The sequence below is a fragment of the Euprymna scolopes genome, chromosome 27, assembly GCF_053919585.1.
Source record: "Euprymna scolopes isolate OS-2025 chromosome 27, ASM5391958v1, whole genome shotgun sequence".
Taxonomy (NCBI): domain Eukaryota; kingdom Metazoa; phylum Mollusca; class Cephalopoda; order Sepiida; family Sepiolidae; genus Euprymna; species Euprymna scolopes.
In genome coordinates, this window is record NC_136508.1 from 75,299,869 (window position 1) to 75,322,507 (window position 22,639).

Sequence of the window (22,639 nt, forward strand, 5' to 3'; positions counted from 1 at the left end):
ATAGTGAGATCTGAAATATGCCTCTAACAAACACTATGCCATCTCTCTCTATATAATAATGAGATCTGACAATATGCCTCTAACAAACGCTGTCATATCTCTCTGAATGATTATATAATAGTAAGATCCTCAATATGCCTCTAACAAACACTATCATATCTCTCTGTAGAATATAATAGAAATATCTGAAAAATGCCTCTAACAAACACTGTGTCATATCTCCTTATCAGTTTATATAAAGGTTGTAATTTTAGCTGTAACTATTCCGTATAAAGATTTTCTCAGGCGGTCATCATGATTTAAAAAAAAAAATCTTTATTTTTATTTATTTTTAAGAAGAATTATTTAAGGAGTTTGCTTTCATTTTGAGACAACTGTAACTATAATGAGGATCTCCGTTATCTTCATTGAAATTGGAAATATTTAAAAATTTTCACCGTTACAGAATTCATGTGTCTTTTGCCCGACTCTTTTTAAGAAAAAAAATCAACTTAAGTATTTTGATTTTATTTCGATACAATCATAACTACTATGAGCTCTACGTTATTTTCATCAAAATTGGAAATAATTGTTTTAATTTTCACTAGTTATTTTGATGCCTTGGGAAAGGCAAATACTAATGAAATAAACCCTGACAAAAAAAAAAAAAACGGTTTGGAGTTCCGATTCGTGGATGGTGAAGTACTGCAAATCTTTTCTGGAAACTCCTGCAGCTGTGCGGATTCCGACTGTATTGGCTTGCCTTTCCGTCGGACTTCGTCTGCAATGCCGAAAGAGAGACTATGGTAACTTGGAAAATCTAGGTCTCCTTATCGCCCGCTCAGGCCTTCATACAGGGAGGCAACTCCAGTTTCGAGTTTATAATCACTGCAGATGCTGTAGTGCTTCAGACTAGATGCAGAATGGCATTATCTCATTAGACAGAAGGTTGCCATTCGGTGCTTAGAAAACAAAAACAAATACCTATGTGAATATAAAGACAGATTTTCTAAGAATCTTTTAAGATTCTATGTATATATCTTAAGTATTCAGAAAATAAATAACACCACGCATACCATTACTAGCAACAAAATCAATTTCTTAAATCATTTGGACGACGAATTGATGCCAATCCGATGCTGTTTCCTTAGGGACAGAATTAATTCTCATCAGATGGAGAGTCGAAATTTCACACCTCTACAAAATGATCACAGTAGTCCTGCTTTCCATAATTTGATTATCACACACATATTATCTACATTTGTTCTGCTCAGTATCTGGTCAGCACATATGGCAATGAATGTCCCAGTTTTTATAATATTAATTTTCTTACATGACCGAGGTTAGAATCAAAATCAAAATCCTTATCAAAGGTTATAATTGAATGGGAATTAATCAATATAAGTAAAGATAACTGCGGCCTAAAATTGATCTATTATCACCGGCCAGTGTCTGATAATCGCAAAGAATTACCTGAGAGCATTCATTACGGATCGTAAGTTGTTCATTGATACTTGGCTTTAAAGGCCATTAGGATCAGGTGAAAATTAAACGACATGTGTGAAAATGAATTTCAGATGGAAATGAAGAAAATATAGTATTGTGCGAAATTATTTCATGTAGTCCAAGAAAGCAAATTGAACTGTCTGCTATGTTCATTATGGTCGCAGATTTCTGACCTTTTAAGACTACTATGACAGGTGTTACATACAATATCTCCTGAGGGCAATGATGATGATTGCCTTGTAGTAATTTAATTATTATGGTCCACCATTTTGAATTAAAATCGCATGTGCTTCTACATCTGATGATAAATGCCTTACATAAATCAATTGCATTTTTACTTGCAATATATATATATTTCTTATTTTAGTGAAGGATATGAAAGCTATGAACGGTGCCTTTATGTTAGTTCAGTAGGGAGAGTGGTGTACAGTCCATAACACTGCTTCAGTCCTTGCAAGGAGCCAACCGGAAAGAGAGTGTGTGTGTGGAGGAGGTGAGATCAGATGCTACATCATTTCTCTTCTCATTCTGGTGTCATTTTGTAACTAGGTCAGGGAAGAGTAGAGAACGTGACCCCAACCTCTTCAGTTGCACTATTCAACACAATGAATCGATGGTTTACACACGGGACCTACACGTTGTATGCAGAGTATGTTGCAAGGAACAGAAGACAAGTGATAATTCGATACACGTTTTCCGTTGTAAGATTAACATTTACTTCCAGGTACTTTCCCAAATAAAACGTGATCATGCTCCTTCCCTTTGACTTCTGTCCTTTCGAACCTCATCGTCATTTCTGTGCACATATTCTTTTTATAGTCTTTTTCTTTTTCCCTACCACGACGTCAGTTCGCACATGGCTCGGCATTTCAATACAGCCACCATACACACGTCCATGCTCTGCTACACAATTAAAAAACTGATTAGTTCTTTTTGGTTGTTTTTGTTTTACAGCATATCAACCATTTCCAGGTTATTTAATGCCGAATCCAGTGATTTTGAAGAAACATTTTCAAATAGAATATATTTGTTTTTCTTTTTCAAGTCGGTTTCTATATAACCCATAGTTAACCTAGTATGTACTAGTACCTAGTAGTACCTAACAGGTACTACTATTCCGGATCAGAGGGGACCTGGGAGCAAAGGCAATTAAAGGATGGCTCCACACTCCCAAAGGCCCGCAAGCTGGGGCCTCACCATCGGATATAGTTAAAGGTCATATCCCGGACCGTTAAAAAACCTGAATTTCTAGAATAGAACGCCATTAATTATACAATCCGAGTTTTAATCATTATTTTAATACAATTTTTATGAAGTTTCAATCATTATTTTAGTTACAATTTTCATGAAGTTTCAATCATTATTTTAGTTACAATTTTCATGAAGTTTTAATCATTATTTTAGTTACAATTTTCATGAAGTTTTAATCATTATTTTAGTTACAATCTTCATGAAGTTTTAATCATTATTTTAGTTACAATTTTCATGAAGTTTTAATCATTATTTTAGTTACAATTTTCATGAAGTTTTAATCATTATTTTAGTTACAATTTTCATGAAGTTTTAATCATTATTTTAGTTACAATTTTCATGAAGTTTTAATCATTATTTTAGTTACAATTTTCATGAAGTTTTAATCATTATTTTAGTTACAATTTTCATGAAGTTTTAATCATTATTTTAGTTACAATGTTCATGAAGTTTTAATCATTATTTTAGTTACAATGTTCATGAAGTTTTAATCATTATTTTAGTTACAATGTTCATGAAGTTTTAATCATTATTTTAGTTACAATTTTCATGAAGTTTTGATCATTATTTTAGTTACAATTTTCATGAAGTTTCAATCATTATTTTAGTTACAATTTTCATGAAGTTTTAATCATTATTTTAGTTACAATTTTCATGAAGTTTTAATCATTATTTTAGTTACAATTTTCATGAAGTTTTAATCATTATTTTAGTTACAATTTTCATGAAGTTTTAATCATTATTTTAGTTACAATTTTCATGAAGTTTCAATCATTATTTTAGTTACAATTTTCATGAGGTTTCAATCATTATTTTAGCTACAATTTTCATGAAGTTTTGATCATTATTTTAGTTACAATTTTCATGAAGTTTTAATCATTATTTTAGTTACAATTTTCATGAAGTTTTGATCATTATTTTAGTTACAATTTTCATGAAGTTTTGATCATTATTTTAGTTACAATTTTCATGAAGTTTTGATCATTATTTTAGTTACAATTTTCATGAAGTTTTGATCATTATTTTAGTTACAATTTTCATGAAGTTTTAATCATTATTTTAGTTACAATTTTCATGAAGTTTTGATCATTATTTTAGTTACAATTTTCATGAAGTTTCAATCATTATTTTAGTTACAATTTTCATGAAGTTTTAATCATTATTTTAGTTACAATTTTCATGAAGTTTTAATCATTATTTTAGTTACAATTTTCATGAAGTTTTAATCATTATTTTAGTTACAATTTTCATGAAGTTTTAATCATTATTTTAGTTACAATTTTCATGAAGTTTTAATCATTATTTTAGTTACAATTTTCATGAAGTTTTAATCATTATTTTAGTTACAATTTTCATGAAGTTTCAATCATTATTTTAGTTACAATTTTCATGAGGTTTCAATCATTATTTTAGCTACAATTTTCATGAAGTTTTGATCATTATTTTAGTTACAATTTTCATGAAGTTTTAATCATTATTTTAGTTACAATTTTCATGAAGTTTTGATCATTATTTTAGTTACAATTTTCATGAAGTTTTGATCATTATTTTAGTTACAATTTTCATGAAGTTTTGATCATTATTTTAGTTACAATTTTCATGAAGTTTTGATCATTATTTTAGTTACAATTTTCATGAAGTTTTGATCATTATTTTAGTTACAATTTTCATGAAGTTTTAATCATTATTTTAGTTACAATTTTCATGAAGTTTTAATCATTATTTTAGTTACAATTTTCATGAAGTTTTAATCATTATTTTAGTTACAATTTTCATGAAGTTTTAATCATTATTTTAGTTACAATTTTCATGAAGTTTTGATCATTATTTTAGTTACAATTTTCATGAAGTTTTAATCATTATTTTAGTTACAATTTTCATGAAGTTTTGATCATTATTTTAGTTACAATTTTCATGAAGTTTTAATCATTATTTTAGTTACAATTTTCATGAAGTTTTGATCATTATTTTAGTTACAATTATCATGAAGTTTTAATCATTATTTTAGTTACAATTTTCATGAAGTTTTAATCATTATTTTAGTTACAATTTTCATGAAGTTTTGATCATTATTTTAGTTACAATTTTCATGAAGTTTCAATCATTATTTTAGTTACAATTTTCATGAAGTTTTAATCATTATTTTAGTTACAATTTTCATGAAGTTTTGATCATTATTTTAGTTACAATTTTCATGAAGTTTTGATCATTATTTTAGTTACAATTTTCATGAAGTTTTAATCATTATTTTAGTTAAAATTTTCATGAAGTTTTAATCATTATTTTAGTTACAATTTTCATGAAGTTTTAATCATTATTTTAGTTACAATTTTCATGTAGTTTTAATCATTATTTTAGTTAAAATTTTCATGAAGTTTTAATCATTATTTTAGTTACAATTTTCATGAAGTTTCAATCATTATTTTAGTTACAATTTTCATGAAGTTTTGATCATTATTTTAGTTACAATTTTCATGAAGTTTCAATCATTATTTTAGTTACAATTTTCATGAAGTTTTAATCATTATTTTAGTTACAATTTTCATGAAGTTTTGATCATTATTTTAGTTACAATTTTCATGAAGTTTTGATCATTATTTTAGTTACAATTTTCATGAAGTTTTAATCATTATTTTAGTTACAATTTTCATGAAGTTTTGATCATTATTTTAGTTAAAATTTTCATGAAGTTTTAATCATTATTTTAGTTACAATTTTCATGAAGTTTCAATCATTATTTTAGTTACAATTTTCATGAAGTTTTGATCATTATTTTAGTTACAATTTTCATGAAGTTTTGATCATTATTTTAGTTACAATTTTCATGAAGTTTTGATCATTATTTTAGTTACAATTTTCATGAAGTTTTAATCATTATTTTAGTTACAATTTTCATGAAGTTTTGATCATTATTTTAGTTACAATTTTCATGAAGTTTTGATCATTATTTTAGTTACAATTTTCATGATGTTTTGATCATTATTTTAGTTACAATTTTCATGAAGTTTTGATCATTATTTTAGTTACAATTTTCATGAAGTTTTAATCATTATTTTAGTTACAATTTTCATGAAGTTTTGATCATTATTTTAGTTACAATTTTCATGAAGTTTTGATCATTATTTTAGTTACAATTTTCATGAAGTTTTAATCATTATTTTAGTTACAATTTTCATGAAGTTTTAATCATTATTTTAGTTACAATGTTCATGAAGTTTTGATCATTATTTTAGTTACAATTTTCATGAAGTTTTGATCATTATTTTAGTTACAATTTTCATGAAGTTTTAATCATTATTTTAGTTATAATTTTCATGAAGTTTTAATCATTATTTTAGTTACAATTTTCATGAAGTTTTAATCATTATTTTAGTTACAATTTTCATGAAGTTTTGATCATTATTTTAGTTAAAATTTTCATGAAGTTTTAATCATTATTTTAGTTACAATTTTCATGAAGTTTTGATCATTATTTTAGTTACAATTTTCATGAAGTTTTGATCATTATTTTAGTTACAATTTTCATGAAGTTTTGATCATTATTTTAGTTACAATTTTCATTAAGTTTTGATCATTATTTTAATTACAATTTTCATGAAGTTTTAATCATTATTTTAGTTACAATGTTCATGAAGTTTTAATCATTATTTTAGTTACAATTTTCATGAAGTTTTGATCATTATTTTAGTTACAATTTTCATGAAGTTTTGATCATTATTTTAGTTACAATTTTCATGAAGTTTTAATCATTATTTTAGTTACAATTTTCATGAAGTTTTAATCATTATTTTAGTTACAATGTTCATGAAGTTTTAATCATTATTTTAGTTAAAATTTTCATGAAGTTTCAATCATTATTTTAGTTACAATTTTCATGAAGTTTTGATCATTATTTTAGTTAAAATTTTCATGAAGTTTTAATCATTATTTTAGTTACAATTTTCATGAAGTTTTAATCATTATTTTAGTTACAATTTTCATGAAGTTTTGATCATTATTTTAGTTACAATTTTCATGAAGTTTTGATCATTATTTTAGTTACAATTTTCATGAAGTTTTGATCATTATTTTAGTTACAATTTTCATGAAGTTTTGATCATTATTTTAGTTACAATTTTCATGAAGTTTTAATCATTATTTTAGTTACAATTTTCATGAAGTTTTGATCATTATTTTAGTTACAATTTTCATTAAGTTTTGATCATTATTTTAGTTACAATTTTCATGAAGTTTTAATCATTATTTTAGTTACAATTTTCATGAAGTTTTAATCATTATTTTAGTTACAATTTTCATGGAGTTTTGATCATTATTTTAGTTCAAATTTTCATGAAGTTTTAATCATTATTTTAGTTACAATTTTCATGAAGTTTTAATCATTATTTTAGTTACAATTTTCATGAAGTTTTGATCATTATTTTAGTTACAATTTTCATGAAGTTTTGATCATTATTTTAGTTACAATTTTCATGAAGTTTTGATCATTATTTTAGTTACAATTTTCATGAAGTTTTGATCATTATTTTAGTTACAATTTTCATGAAGTTTTAATCATTATTTTAGTTACAATTTTCATGAAGTTTTGATCATTATTTTAGTTACAATTTTCATGAAGTTTTAATCATTATTTTAGTTACAATTTTCATGAAGTTTTAATCATTATTTTAGTTACAATTTTCATGAAGTTTTAATCATTATTTTAGTTACAATTTTCATGAAGTTTTGATCATTATTTTAGTTACAATTTTCATGAAGTTTTGATCATTATTTTAGTTACAATTTTCATGAAGTTTTAATCATTATTTTAGTTATAATTTTCATGAAGTTTTAATCATTATTTTAGTTACAATTTTCATGAAGTTTTAATCATTATTTTAGTTAAAATTTTCATGAAGTTTCAATCATTATTTTAGTTACAATTTTCATGAAGTTTTGATCATTATTTTAGTTAAAATTTTCATGAAGTTTTAATCATTATTTTAGTTACAATTTTCATGAAGTTTTGATCATTATTTTAGTTACAATTTTCATGAAGTTTTGATCATTATTTTAGTTACAATTTTCATGAAGTTTTGATCATTATTTTAGTTACAATTTTCATGAAGTTTTGATCATTATTTTAGTTACAATTTTCATGAAGTTTTAATCATTATTTTAGTTACAATTTTCATGAAGTTTCAATCATTATTTTAGTTACAATTTTCATGAAGTTTTGATCATTATTTTAGTTACAATTTTCATGAAGTTTTGATCATTATGTTAGTTACAATTTTCATGAAGTTTTAATCATTATTTTAGTTACAATGTTCATGAAGTTTTAATCATTATTTTAGTTACAATGTTCATGAAGTTTTAATCATTATTTTAGTTAAAATTTTCATGAAGTTTTAATCATTATTTTAGTTACAATTTTCATGAAGTTTTGATCATTATTTTAGTTCAAATTTTCATGAAGTTTTAATCATTATTTTAGTTACAATTTTCATGAAGTTTTGATCATTATTTTAGTTCAAATTTTCATGAAGTTTTAATCATTATTTTAGTTACAATTTTCATGAAGTTTTAATCATTATTTTAGTTAAAATTTTCATGAAGTTTCAATCATTATTTTAGTTACAATTTTCATGAAGTTTTAATCATTATTTTAGTTCAAATTTTCATGAAGTTTTAATCATTATTTTAGTTACAATGTTCATGAAGTTTTAATCATTATTTTAGTTACAATGTTCATGAAGTTTTAATCATTATTTTAGTTACAATCTTCATGAAGTTTAGGATGTTCTCCTTTGTGTAGAATTAATATATATTTTGAATAGAATCTCTTTTTACTTGCATTAGGATGGATTGCTTTTATTCTGCTTTTCATATTACGTTAAAAATGATTCATTGTAATCGATACATTCTAATTGATTAATTAGAATCAATTGACATATAACCTAAGAGGTGATATAAAATGTAGGTTTATGTCCTTCTAAAACATATTAATGTGTAAACAATATAAAGTTGATAGGTGTTCAATTGATACGATACCTATCATCGTTTTTTTTTTTTAATTTCCTTCCTTTGAAGATTATAACGCTGGGCATGGGGCAGCATTATCCTGCTTTTGATTGAAACCAACCGAGAGCTCTATTTAGTATCCTCGTTGTTCCCTTAAGTGCAATTATCTGGATCTCTTTTGCACTTGGTTCACCAGGAATATTTGTTAGCTAGGACTTCAGGTTCTTCTTCATAAGCCCTATAGCACTAGTATGTAATTTATGAGCTTTGAACATTTTATTAGATCTATTTGATTCAATGAAGTGGGTCCCAATAACAATATTGCAGCACATAAGCGTGTTTCAAAATGATTACTGGTGTGCTGAAAAGACGTTATATGTGGAAGTTATCAGATTCCCTAGGTGCCAAATGGCTTTTCTATCTGTGTAACTCAAGATATCTTTATTAAAAAATACTAACTCACATATTATTCCTTAAAGGATATTGATGCTTTAACAGGAAATAAGATAATAAAATGTATGAAAAATCGTGAGTTTAAATTAATAGATATGTTAGATTTTATCAAAAATAATACACAATGTTAAGTTCTGTTATATGTTATATCATCTGTCTCTTTCGTTTATCATAGAAACCCAAGTTTTGTTGCTACTTGTCTTATCACATTTAGTTTTTATAAATTGAGATTTACTAGAGAACACAATGTAAAACATGATCGAATATGATAAAAATGTCTGATTTATTTTTGCTTCAATTTTAGATTTAGTCCACCTTTGATTATGGAAAAGTTTCTAAAAAGAAAAGGCGATGATGCCAACAATAATTGTGTAACAATTTCAAAAGAAACTGAACCGCTATCTATGGTACAACCCTGAATGTGCCGTCGCCATTGCATACAGAAACCATTACTTCAATTGCTTTAAACGTAATAGGTGTTTTGAAACTAACATCACTTTTAGAACTGCCAGAAATCACTGCCAAAAGCATGGTAGAAAATGTAAGAGTCCAAAGTAGAAGAACAGAAACTTTCTTTCCATGAGTTTGGGTGAATAACAAGCAAGGTCCTTGACAAATGCGCGTCCTCTATCTAGACCATCATCAGCAGGCCTGAAATAATTTTGTCAACTCCTTACAAATTCAGGCATTGCCAAGAACTTTGCAGACAACTTTACTTATTCGATCAGGGATATCTACCTCCCAAATTTCCACCCAAAATTATATATGACATTCACATACCTGTTAGTGATATTGCCACACTTATCAAGAACCTTGATGTCAACAACGTAACTGGTTCTGACAATGTTCCGGTTATAGTATCGAAAGGCTGCAACCGGAATTACGACCAATTCTTGCAAAGTTGTTCAATCGATGCATAAAGACAAATGTTTCCCAACACTTTGGAAAACTTCATTAGTTTGTCCGATGTTAAAAAATACTGGAGATCGATCTTCTGCATGTCAGTACAAACTATGTAAAATAGAGACATTGTCAACCACCTCAGCAAAAAGAACCTACTCAGTGACAAGCAATATAGTTTTTGTCTTGTGAGATATACAGCTGATATACTGAGTGTACTTTCACATAGGATCAGTGAATCTATCGGCAAAACCTCTTGGCATATCAAAGCCATCTGATAGGATTTGGCATACAGCTCTACTACACAAGATTTCAATCTCTGCAATATCTTGAAATGTCTGCAGCCAAGGAATTTTTTCTCTCCAAAAGGTTTCTACAAGTAGTTGTCGATGTGAAGTCTGAAACTCAAAGTTCCATCTTGTGTCCAACTCTCTTACTTATCTTCATCAATAATCTCACAAATCGCATTCTAAGTTTCTTCGTTGACATATGTGCAGATGGCACTACGATCTATGGCAACGCTTCAAAGGCCAACAATGAACAAAATCTCTCTGAGTCTTTCTCCTTCGACCTTGAGCATGTCGTGCAATGTAAGAAAAGGCGGGTTGTTAATTTTAATGTATCAGAAACCAAGCTTCCATCTTTTCACTGTAAATGATCTGATTCTCACTTGGATTCAATTCATATGTATGGCTCTCCTCGCAAAGAAACTCTATGCTTTGACAAGTTTCTAGATTTGACCTTTATTGCTGACTTGAATTAAAAGACCTAAATCTAATCTGTTGCCAAAGTTGCCAGAAAAATAATTGCATCATTCAACTGCTCCAGAAAGTATCTCACTTTCAATGCAGTGCTCTGCCTGCATAACAGCCAGATACATCATAAAATGGAGTACTAAAGCCATATCTGGTCAGAAACTACTTAGAGACCCTATCCTGCTTTGAGAGATTTTAAGCTTTGAAACATAATAGGAGATGGCTTTTTCTCTTCTCTGCAACCTCTTTCCCACAGAAGAGACATTGCGAGCCTGTTCCTTTGTTTTTATTTTCATAGTAAATGCTCGCTTGAGCTCCAATCTATGGTGTCCCCCTTTGCTATACCGTTAGAAAGCACACTCGTCTTTCTACAACCCATATCAACAATTTATCTGATTTCCTATCTTTGCCTAAATCTTAATGCAACTTCCATAAACAAAGTTTCTGTTTTAGAACTGTCCGCCTGTTGTACTTTGTCCATTGCCCTACTTTCCAGCTGATTACAATACTGTCATCTTCAATGTAAACAATTTATTGCTGAGCCGTCCCCTTAAATAATAACATTTTACCCAATTTCCACCATTAACGACTACTACACTGTTTTCCAGGTGATCTGCATACAGTCATTAATCTTTATCCTTGAGTGACCTTCGGGGTTTGATTAGTGGTGAATTCCTTGTAAAAAATAAGTTGATTGAAAAAATAAGTTCACCGGTTGTATACTGAGATTTTAGTTTCATTTGATTGCTGATTCAATATTCCTTTCCACTGTGTTGTGTGCGCCAAAATGCTAACGAAGCAACGAAGGAACAGTTCAAAATAAAATAACAAATAAAATCACCTTACTACAAATCATGCTAATCTTACAAGTCAAAATGTTGGACATTTCCAACAGTTAAAATTAAATGCAACGCAAAGTTAACTATTTAAAAAATAAATAAATAAACAAATAAAAAAAAAATAACTGATCCGGAAGATCACAATTAGCTTCAAATGACTTGAATAGCCTAATGTTCTTACACAATCAGTGATCCTTACAGCATGAAAAAATGATAAAAATTATGCTTGGTGATAAGGTTGAACAAGATATTGTGAATATCAGTCTTTAAAACAATGCGATTAAAAAAAATGCTATTGGTTAATAATATTGAAGAAAGTGTAACAGCCAAGTTTCCAAATAGTTTGTTTTCTCTCCAAATCGATGAATGCGCTGAGACCAGTAATCTTGAACAATTAATTGCATTCATATTTGTCGTTGATGAAGATGCCATAATTAATCAATTTCTATGCTGCAAACAGTTACCCACAACTACAAAAGGTCAAGCTATTTTTGATACAATTACATTATGCGTTGGAAAATGTGGCTTATAATGGGATTTGTGTGTGAGAATATTTACCATCAATGATTTGTTCTATAAAAAGTTTGGACTCTTTAGTGGAAAAACAGAATGCTAACATTTAGCGAAATGATTTTTTAGCTTAAAAAAATATACAAAAAGAGACATTTAATCAAGTTGTTTACGAAGGTAATTCCAAAAGTGATGACTCCAATTTTTTATTCCGCCAGAATGGATCAGAGGGGATTGAAAATTATGTTGTTATAATGGATTAAATTATGAATTCATGACCGGAAAGTTTCATTCCTCTCTTGCAGATATTGACAGTGCCATACTCTGAGAAAGCAATCCCTCTCATGGACAAACGTCAGAGCAGAGATTCATCATTGAATTCCTGGCAAATGGGCATTGAGAATGGTGCTGACTATGTAGAAAAATAAATTCTGGATTACAATGGGTCGCTTGTCTTAATGGTACTACTCCCATCTTCGTACTACTGCTGCATAGGGGGGGGTTCATAAGAGGAACACATTTATAACGGGGACTCAGAACAAGGATGATAAAGACATTTATATAGATTACACACACGACAACGACTGTGACGATTATTGGGGACTTCACATTATTGATGATGATGGGGAGGACACATAATACTTAGAAGAGTTGTACAAAGTTCGTTACAAGATGATGATAATCAAAGCACATTTACCTTTCGGTTGTCATGACGACACGAAGACAACAGTTACAAAATATAGATGATTTCTTTATTATTCAACCAGCCGATTGGTGATGTCAAGAATTCAAACTTGTATAGCTACATGGTCTCTTCTCTACCCTTCGCTTCTAAGGGGTTCAGCTCTGCTAACTCGCTCCCGACTCTATCACCGTGACAGTGATTGTGTTCTTCTTTGATTCTCTCTCTAATTCTCCTAATTTTGAACCTTCCGATTCAATATATTGAGAAATTACTTTGTTTATGACGTCAGAAGTCTACTGTCAGCCAACGTGACTATATCACGTTTTCTACATGGGTCCGTCCATACACACTTTTGGCAAACAAAAAATTTCCAATTTGAATTGTACAAAATCTAATCTATTGTTAATTTATAAACTCGCATTGTCCATTCTTTTAACTGACATATTTAATATCCAGTTACTCTAAAAGAATGGACAATCGCTTTTTTCTGACATAAATAATATTTAGTTATTTCTAAAAGAATTAACAATGGACTGCATTCCTAGGATTTCAATTATCCACTTGCCTACAAGGTTCGATTCTAGCCTTTTCTTAATATCATTTTCGCTTATCTAGTCTGCCTTATTACTTACATGAGAAGGGGACAGCCCGTCACATGTAACACTACTCCCTTCTTCGTAGCTCTTCAATTGTTTTCTTTTGGATCAACACTTGAGAATCGTTAATTTAATAACACATTGACTGAAAGAGTGAAGACATTTCTAGATGTTGTATATAAATTCTCAACATGTTTTCTTACTATTGGAGACAAAAGTAAGATTATATATTATTTTTAATTGGAATTCATTATTGAGATGAGTATTATTTATTAATTTATTTATTGCGGACTATTATTCTCATCTTTCTTAGTTGTTGTTTCACAGCGTTTCGGCCAACTATTCATCTGGCCTTCGTCAGTTGGTAACCATGACGGGATAGGAACTCTGAATCTCCTAACTGCATCCTCAACAATTACTGCCATCCATAGTTGTTGTCGTCTCACCACGTTTTGGCCAAGTAAGCCTCTGGCCGGCTTTGGGTAGGATTGAAACTGCTATCTTGTGACAATTCTCACCTGGAACCATAGAGACTCAATGTCTCTATTCACTGTGCCACGGGCCCTGAAGGGCGATCAAGGTTGGATTTTTTTGGTCTTATAAATCCACGTTTACTTATTATCTGATCTTCCATCCATACCTCTTGATTAAGGCCAGAAGAATAGTTGGCTGAAACGTTGTGAAACAACAACTAAGAAAGATAAGGAAAATAGTCCACAATAAATTAATTAAAAAAAGTAAGATTGTTGCCAAATTGAAAGCTGCTATCCCACATGAATGACTCTCTGAAGGAATATTTATGCCCTCTGACAATGAAAAACCTGATCGATATTGTATGTAAATAGTTTAGAAAGGAACTGCAAATCTCCAAAAAATATATTAAGTGAAATACAGAGTAAAACGATAAAATTGTCGCTCTAGAAAAGACGACATGATTCCATTTTCGTTTCATGAAAATTGGTTTTCTTTTTTCTTTCTTTTTTTTGTAGTTGCATACTATCTACTAGTTGGTCAAAATATTGAGGCTGTTTGGGTAAACGAAATTGATCTCTGTGATATAGGAGGAGTATAGATTTTATTTATATAATGGAGGTAGGTGGATAGCATATCTGTCATGGTGGGTTTAATATACGTTGACAATATGTGTATATCACAGAGATCGATTTAGTTCCCCCCTAAACAGCCTCAATATTTTATTTCACTCCTAATGTAACAGACGTTGCATCCCTATTATGTTTCCTAGCATCTTTTCTGCTCTTCTGATAAAAAGCATCAGGCTTAGAAATTGCATGGTATCAAGAGTTCTCACTTACTCTACACTTCTCATTGATGTATAACCTTATTGAATAAATGAATAAATCATTATGTACTAGTTTTATATCATAATTTTCTTTCTTATTATATATATATATATATATATATATAATATGTGTGTGCATATGTGTGTATATGTATGTATAATTATTTACTATAATATATATATATATGTGTGTGTGTGTGTATGTATATAATTATTTAATATAATATAATATATATATAAGCTTGAAGTCCATAATATTATTTAGAATTCATTAAAGCTTCCCCCAACCCTTTATAATTCCTCTTAATCTTTTTCATCCCTAACGAACCTTACGCTAGACGCTGCATCCCCACCATGCTACCTAGCACCTTCTCTAGTCTTCTGATGAGAAGCGTTAGTCTTCGAAATGCCCTGGCATAAAGAGTCCCTTTATTCCATTATTCAATAAATGATCCATTCTATATCTACCTATATATAGTTTTGTGTCTTCATTTCATTCTCTTGTTGTCCTATTATATATATATATATATATATATATATATATATATATATATATATATATATATATATATAATTATTTACTATAATAATCATTAAATACTTACAGACACTATTTCATCCTTTTGGAAATCATCAGTGCAGGGTGTCATGATTAACACCAGTCAATAGACTCAATCCCGGTGAAAGAAGCCATCCCTGGCTTCATTAGTAAGGACCTAATCCTTTCGGCTACAGTTAACCGTGAGAAATTCTGTTAAATTTTAAATATTTATTTTTAAATGCTTTTTAACGTCTGCCAGAGTGATCTAATCATTATACGATGATCTGGGCATAAGAGCTAAATTAACCAACTTTAATTCAACTGAAAGTGCTCAACGATAAGAAACAAGTTTCTGAAAGGGGCTATAATAATTATTAAATAACTACGGATACTAGTGTTTCATCCTTTTGGTAATCATCAGTGCAGGGTGTCATGATTAACACCAGTCGATAGACTCGAACCTGGCGACAGAAGCCATCCCTGACTTCATGAGCAAGGACCTAATTCATTTGGCTACCGTTAACCATGAGAAATGCTGTTGAATTTTTAACATTTAATTTTTAAATGCTTATATATATATATATATATATATATATATATATATATAGTAATAAGTAATGATGTTAAGTTTTGAGACTTTGTGTTGAACAAAGATGGCGGCGTAGTTCAGATCAGTAATCAAGATGGCGGCCAAGAATCAAATGGAGTCCGTGGCATAGTTAACCTGTTAAGTTCCGAGATATTGTGTTGAACAAAGATGGCAGCGTAGTTCAGATCAGTAACCAAGATGGCGGCGGAGTTCAGATCAATAACCAAGATAGCGGCCAAGAATTAAATGCGGTCCATGACGTAGTAAACAGCGAACTGATTGAATCCAAACTTCGACAATTTTTATAATAATTTTGAAACGTTTTCATTGGTGGCTTAGCACAGCCGTTGGGTATAAAAACGATTGGCGAATCCATTCGTCTCATACCACCATTAGGAGTCAAAAACATTTTACAGTATACTAATAAACCATAAGACTGTACAACGAGGGCAAGATATCCCTGTCAATTAAATATGACATTAATTTGACATTTTGTACAGATTCCCGAGTTCGATATATTTACCTATGTTGTGCTGCTAGTTCTTCACTGTACGCTTATTTGTTTGATCTTTGCAGAAAACAAGAAAAGTGCTCGTCTTATGCTTGTAGTAAATCCAGAAGTTGTAGAAAAGCTAAAACCGACCATTGGAAATAAACAGCCATCTTTGGAGCAGCGTTACCTTGTACAGAATATCCTTGAACTAATTGAGGGACAAAATGGTCTATCGTTGAAAACCGATTCTTTTGACGTGTTCGACAAGTCCGTGTGCACAGGTGACCCCATCAAACTGAGAAAGAAAATTTTCAATGCCAGTAAACAGAAAAATCCGAATTCGACGAGGAAGAAGAAAGAAGAAACTGACTCGGTTCTAGAGCGTTTGACAAATATCAATCTCTCCGACAACTCTGATGATGACGAGAAAGATGACAAATCTCTGAGTTCTCTGTTAAAAGTTGCAAACCAGAAGGCAGATTATTTTTGCAAGCAAGAAACAAAACAAGAAGCAAAAGGTGTCTTGATTCATGAGATATCAAAGAATCATGCAATCGAACCGAGGTAAGTTTATATCAATATTACTCTGTTAAAAGTGCATTCGTACGACACAATCACATTGACACACCGGTTCTCACCAGATCACCGAAGTTAAACAATGTTGAGCCTGGCCAGTATCAGATGGGTGACCATTTGGGAAGGCTAGGCGCTGTATGTACCTTCTAGGAAGGTTGGGCATGAGGCCAGCATCCTCACCCCATAAAAAAAAAGAACTCAGTCGCTACAAAAGCATCTACAAAAGTTGTAGATGGCCTATGCCCCTTAGGGCTATGGATGGATGGAAAAGTGCATTTGAAAGATTAGAGGATAACGTTACTTTCTGCTTTTAATTGAAACTGAAAAAAATGTTTTGCATCATTTGGTTTGTTAAGACATCTGTTCTCATCTTGAATGTTATTCTCACTACATTTTAGCCGATGTAACCTCTGACCTTCTTCCGATATATTGCAATGACCTGTTTTGTAACAGATAAAGTACCAAGCAAAATTAAGTTCCTAGTGACACTCTTCTGCAGGTTCATGATTCAATCTTCAGTGTTGGCGATGCTAAGAATACAATTGCGAATTATTTATTTTAAACTTCTACCCGGTCATGGCTAACAGTGGATTAATCTGTGAATTAAATAAAGGCTCCGAATTTGACAGAAAGATTCCCAAGTTCAATAAGATACACCTGAAAAATGTCAAAGGTCACGTGAATCAGTAACATTGGAAAATGACACTGAATATGAGAACAGTAGTCCAAAAATTCAAATGATGCAAATTATTAATCCTTATCTCAAAAACTCAGAAACATAAGTGAATATATCTCTGAGCCATCAAATCCAAACTCTTGTTTCCATGGTGATTAGCAAAAAGATGATAGTTTTCTTTTCTGAATTTTTAAGAAGACAATTAGTTGTTCGTATTATTTAGATTCTTTGTATTATTATTCTCGTCTTGAATATCATTTTCACAACGTTTCGTTTGATGTAACCTCCAATCTTCTTCAGGCACATCTTGTTGAACTCAGGAAATTTGCTTTCGAATTCAAGAATCTTTCTGTCGAACTTGAGAATCTGCACCAAACCCTTTATTTAATCTACGGGGTCAGCATGCTCTCGTTTCGTCAGCCATAGTAGGATAGAAGTCCTAAACAATTCACAACTCTGTTTTCAGTCGCCCAATTTGAGAACTGAACCGTCAACCTTCAGAAGAATGACATTTTCACAACTGAATTTTTCTAGGTACTCTAACAGCTGCCCCACACGTCCTTGCAGGGTGCGTTTGAAATTCTGTGCAGATTTCTGAGTTAGAAAGGAAGATTCCTGAGTCCAATAACATACACCTGTAGAAAGCCGAAGCCTACATGAACCAAAACGTTGTGAAAATCACATGCATATGAGAAAAGTAGTTTGAAGAATCTAAATAATTTGAGATGACAGTTTGTTTAGTCATTATTTACATCATATTCCTATTAACGTCTTACAAATTGTTGTATCATTTTACTTTTTTTTTTTTACACAGTGGTCACCACTTATCAAGGCCCGGACGCCACTCAGGGATAAAGGTTATTGCAAGTACATAACGTTAGTGTGGAGATTTGATGAAGTGTTTACTTAAGGGAGCGGTTCATTTGGAATTTGTTAACGTTGGACTTGAACAAATCCAAGTTGTATTCAGGTGGAAAGCAGGCAGACGGAAGAGAGTTCCACAGGCGTGCAGTTCTAAGAAAGAAGCTTTGTTAATGGAATCCACGTTTTGATTTAGGCACAGATACCTATCAGCATTTAAAACATTCAATAATGATTATTAGTGTTTCAAAATTATACTTATTATAAATATTATAGATGTAACCACAGATTAAATTTTCTGTTATTTATAAAGACATTTTTAAAAACAACTTGTTCAAAAAGTAAATAATTGTTTTTTCATCAAACTTGCAGACATGAAATCTTGCGAAGCAAAGATGAAAAGTGGCTAACCGTCAATGTGCAATTGCCGGGGGTAAAATCTGGTACTGAGTGTGAAGTTGACTTAATTGAGGTAATTAACACAAAATATTAATAACCCTATCAAAATCATTTTTGCGGATTCTGATTTAATTTTTTAATTGAATTTTTTTTTATTATTATTCTTTGTGATTTTGTTTTATTTTCGAATATTGTTTTCATTTTTTTTTCACTTCTATTGAGGAAACGAAATCAAATAACTGCATTTTTTACAGAAAGGAAATAAATGGCAAAAATTCGAATTGCAATCTGAAAAATTACACATCTAAGATTTTCGAAATTTCAGAAGCATTTTCATTTATCAGTGCAAATATTGTTTGTATGTACATACAAGATGGATACAAAAAGCCGATAACTTAGTACTTTTCATCAACAGATCTAATGTTGTATAATGGGTTCCACATGGACAGACTGGTAGTTGTAGCTAGTGTAATATATAGAATAAGGAATTTGAGCTCATTATTTTTTATTAGGATAGGCAGGTTGTTTGTTAATAAAAAAAATGTCATAACACAATTATATAGATGGATCGAACAGGCAGAACAATCATTGGCAAAATGTGGATCACCACATCACAGAAGGACTCATGGAACACAATTTTGAGGGAAGATTGATACGCGTTAGGGGGAGTTTGATTCGGGCGTGTCAGACAGAGCAGATCAGAAAAAAGTTAGTCTCTGATTCTCGTGTGTGTGGGGGGAGTGATAAGGTGGAAATAAATAGCAGTTAATACCATACCAAAATAGAGACCCCACCCTCCTTCTAAGGATAAGAACGATGATGTGACTTCAACCGTGGAATAGACGATGTTGCATAGTTGAGAACATTGACGCAGTGGAACACTCATATCAATACACTTTATGTGAAGAAATCAAGTTTTCCTTCCTAACGCATAGGAAATATCATACACATATGAACAAGTAATGCACATTCACAGGCGGAATCGTACATGCACCCTTACAACCTCATTGCCATAGAAATGCGCTTACACGCATATAACTATATAAAGATGCACACTCATGTGCAGTCAAGTTTGCATATAAAGCGATTCCCATGCAGAACAACATGTGAATTTACGTTTCTGATTTGTACGATTCGACAGGATATAAAAGAAGTAGGACCTGTGGCACAGTGGTTAGAGTACTTGGAAAAATCAATTGTAAAAGTAGTATTTTCCTGAAGGTGGAAGGTTCAATTCTCAATTTGGGTGACCAATAAATAAAATTGCAAATTACTGAGAACCATTGTCCAGTCATGGCTGATGGAACAAGAGCATGCTACCCCTGTGAAACAAATAAAGTGTTCTGTTCTAAATTCTGTCCAAATTCCCAAGTTCGGCAAAATACACCTGAAGAAGGTCGGCGGTTACATCGACCAAAATGTTGTGAAAATGACACTCAAGATAAGAACAGTAGTCCGATGAATCTAAATAATATGAATTAAAATAAAATATTTTAACTTTTCTGTGTTTTTGAGATGAGGATTGGTTATTCATATTATTTGGATTCTCTGAACTACTGTTCTCATCTTGAGTGTCATTTTCACAACGTTTCGGTCAATGTAAACTCTGACCTTCTTCAGGTGTATATATACTCAAACCACTGCACCACTAGAACTGTACGCAAGAACCCATGACACAGTGATTAGAGTACTTGAAAACATCAATTGTTAAAGTGATATTCTCGTGAAGGTGTGAGCAACTGAATTACTTTTTTTTTTACATAGAAGTCACCACTTATCAAGGCCCAGAGGCCACTCGACGATAAGGGTTAAAAAGTGTACAGTAGTCAATTGGACAATATCATAGTAATTGTTAGTAGTGTAAATTTTGTAAATTGAATTACTTAAGGGGAACGGATCATCAAGAACTTGTTTGCGTTAGACTTGAAGACGACCATATTGTAGTTAGCTGGACAGCAGGCAATGGGAAGACAGTTCCACAAGTGTGCAGTTCTAAAAAAGAAGCTTTGTTCATGGAATCTACATTTAGGTTTAGGCTCAGATAAAGAGTGGGGAAAGTGTTTTTAGCTAAACAAGTGTTTCTCGTGAAAGTTTGGCGAGGGGGGGGCATAGATTGGAGCCCAGACGAGCATTTGCTATGAAAATAATGATAAAGTACTATACTTAGGTCATCAATCCAGTCATCGCTGACGGAACAAGAGAATGCTACCTCCGTTAATTAGATAAAGGGTTTCATTCAAAATTCTGTCCAAATTCTCGAGTTTGACAGAAAGATTTCCGAGTTTGACAAGGCAAGATAGACCTGAAGAAGGTCGTAGGTTATATAGACCGAAACGTTGTGAAAATGACACTCAAGATAAGAGCAGGAGTCCAATAAATCCAAATAATATGTATAACATAATTTTTGCTTTAGCTCTTTACTCTATCAGATGTTTAGTAACCTACGTGTTCTTTTTCTTTCCTCGCTTATTTGCAGGATGTCCTCACAGTAGATGTTGACAGCCGGTACAATCTTTTACTGCCATTGGACGCAAAAATAGACGAAACAATGGTCACTGCTGAGTTCAGTTCAAAATCTGCACTGCTTACAGTCCAAGTTCCTATCATCACAAATAAATAAAAAATCGATTGTTTTTGTTTTTGTATAAAGTTTTCCGACCTGCACTTATTGCATTATGAAGAAAAAATGTTTATATTGAATAAAAGAAATCAGTGCAAATCTTGCCTTCAAAAAGAGTATGATCTTAATTGAGAAAAAAGCACTATTCAATCAAACTCTTTATCAATTTAATAAAAGAATATTCAAATAGTTAACTTTATCGTTTTTTCTTTTTTACTGAATGTATTTTTATCTTTTGCAGATGAAAGAGAAAATATGTCTTCATATTAAAATGGAGGCACAGCCTAAAAAATATTAAACGTTTATAAATCACGAAAATAATCTGTCAGACCTCTTAATAATGTATGAACACATACATATATATATGAATACATGTGCATATGTATTCATTATATACAAGAGTCACTATATAGGGCTTAATCACGCTTACACTCCTGTTTCCATTAGATCACTGAAGTTAAGCAACGTTTAGCCTGACAAAACAATAAATGTTAAAGGGTCATAATAGAGGCCAAAGTTAAAAAATTTGACCGTTTTTTGTCTTTTTTGCTCAGTATACACCTCAAAACACCCGGGCACCCATACTAGTATATATATATATATATATATATATATATATATATATATATATATATATATATATATAAAGAGAGATGAGTATCGGTTGAAGAGAGCTTGATATGGGGGTCTAAAACGGTTTCCTATTATTTGGTTTGAAACCGACGGTACCGATGACTTATCTAAACTTTCTGAAAATAAAAATATAATTAATATTCTCTTATTTTTGGATTTTTTTCCTTATAAAAGAGCACTCCACTGGAATCCCTTTTTTTCCAAAATATAAATAAGTATATATATATATATATATATATATATATATATATATATATATATATACAGTCATGGTCAAAAATCAGAATTATGGAGTAAACATTAATAAATCTGAATAAAATAAAATACGCATCAAGTGTGCTTGAAAGTCAAATCACAATGCAATATACATTTTACTTGCGTGTAATTTATAATTTAAATATAGTTCGGGGTCAAACTCCATCCTCAGTATGTTGTTTTCTTTCTTTTTTTATTCTTCTTTCTTGCCATGTTGTAAAG

At 30.5% G+C, this 22,639-nt stretch overlaps 1 protein-coding gene across 3 annotated transcripts in view; it reads left to right on the top strand.

Moving 5' to 3' along the window:
- The window catches only part of LOC145248917 (PIH1 domain-containing protein 2-like), an 82,533-nt gene extending 60,810 nt beyond the window's left edge, over positions 1-21,723 (top strand). For all 3 annotated transcript variants that reach the window (XM_080110700.1, XM_080110701.1, XM_080110702.1), the window contains 3 exons: positions 16,481-16,961; positions 18,883-18,982; positions 21,386-21,723. In XM_080110700.1, coding sequence (XP_079966826.1) covers positions 16,481-16,961; positions 18,883-18,982; positions 21,386-21,529 — 725 coding nt within the window. In that variant the 3' untranslated portion in view covers positions 21,530-21,723. The remainder of the gene's footprint in view (positions 1-16,480; positions 16,962-18,882; positions 18,983-21,385) is intronic.
- The last annotated feature ends 916 nt before the right edge of the window (positions 21,724-22,639 follow it).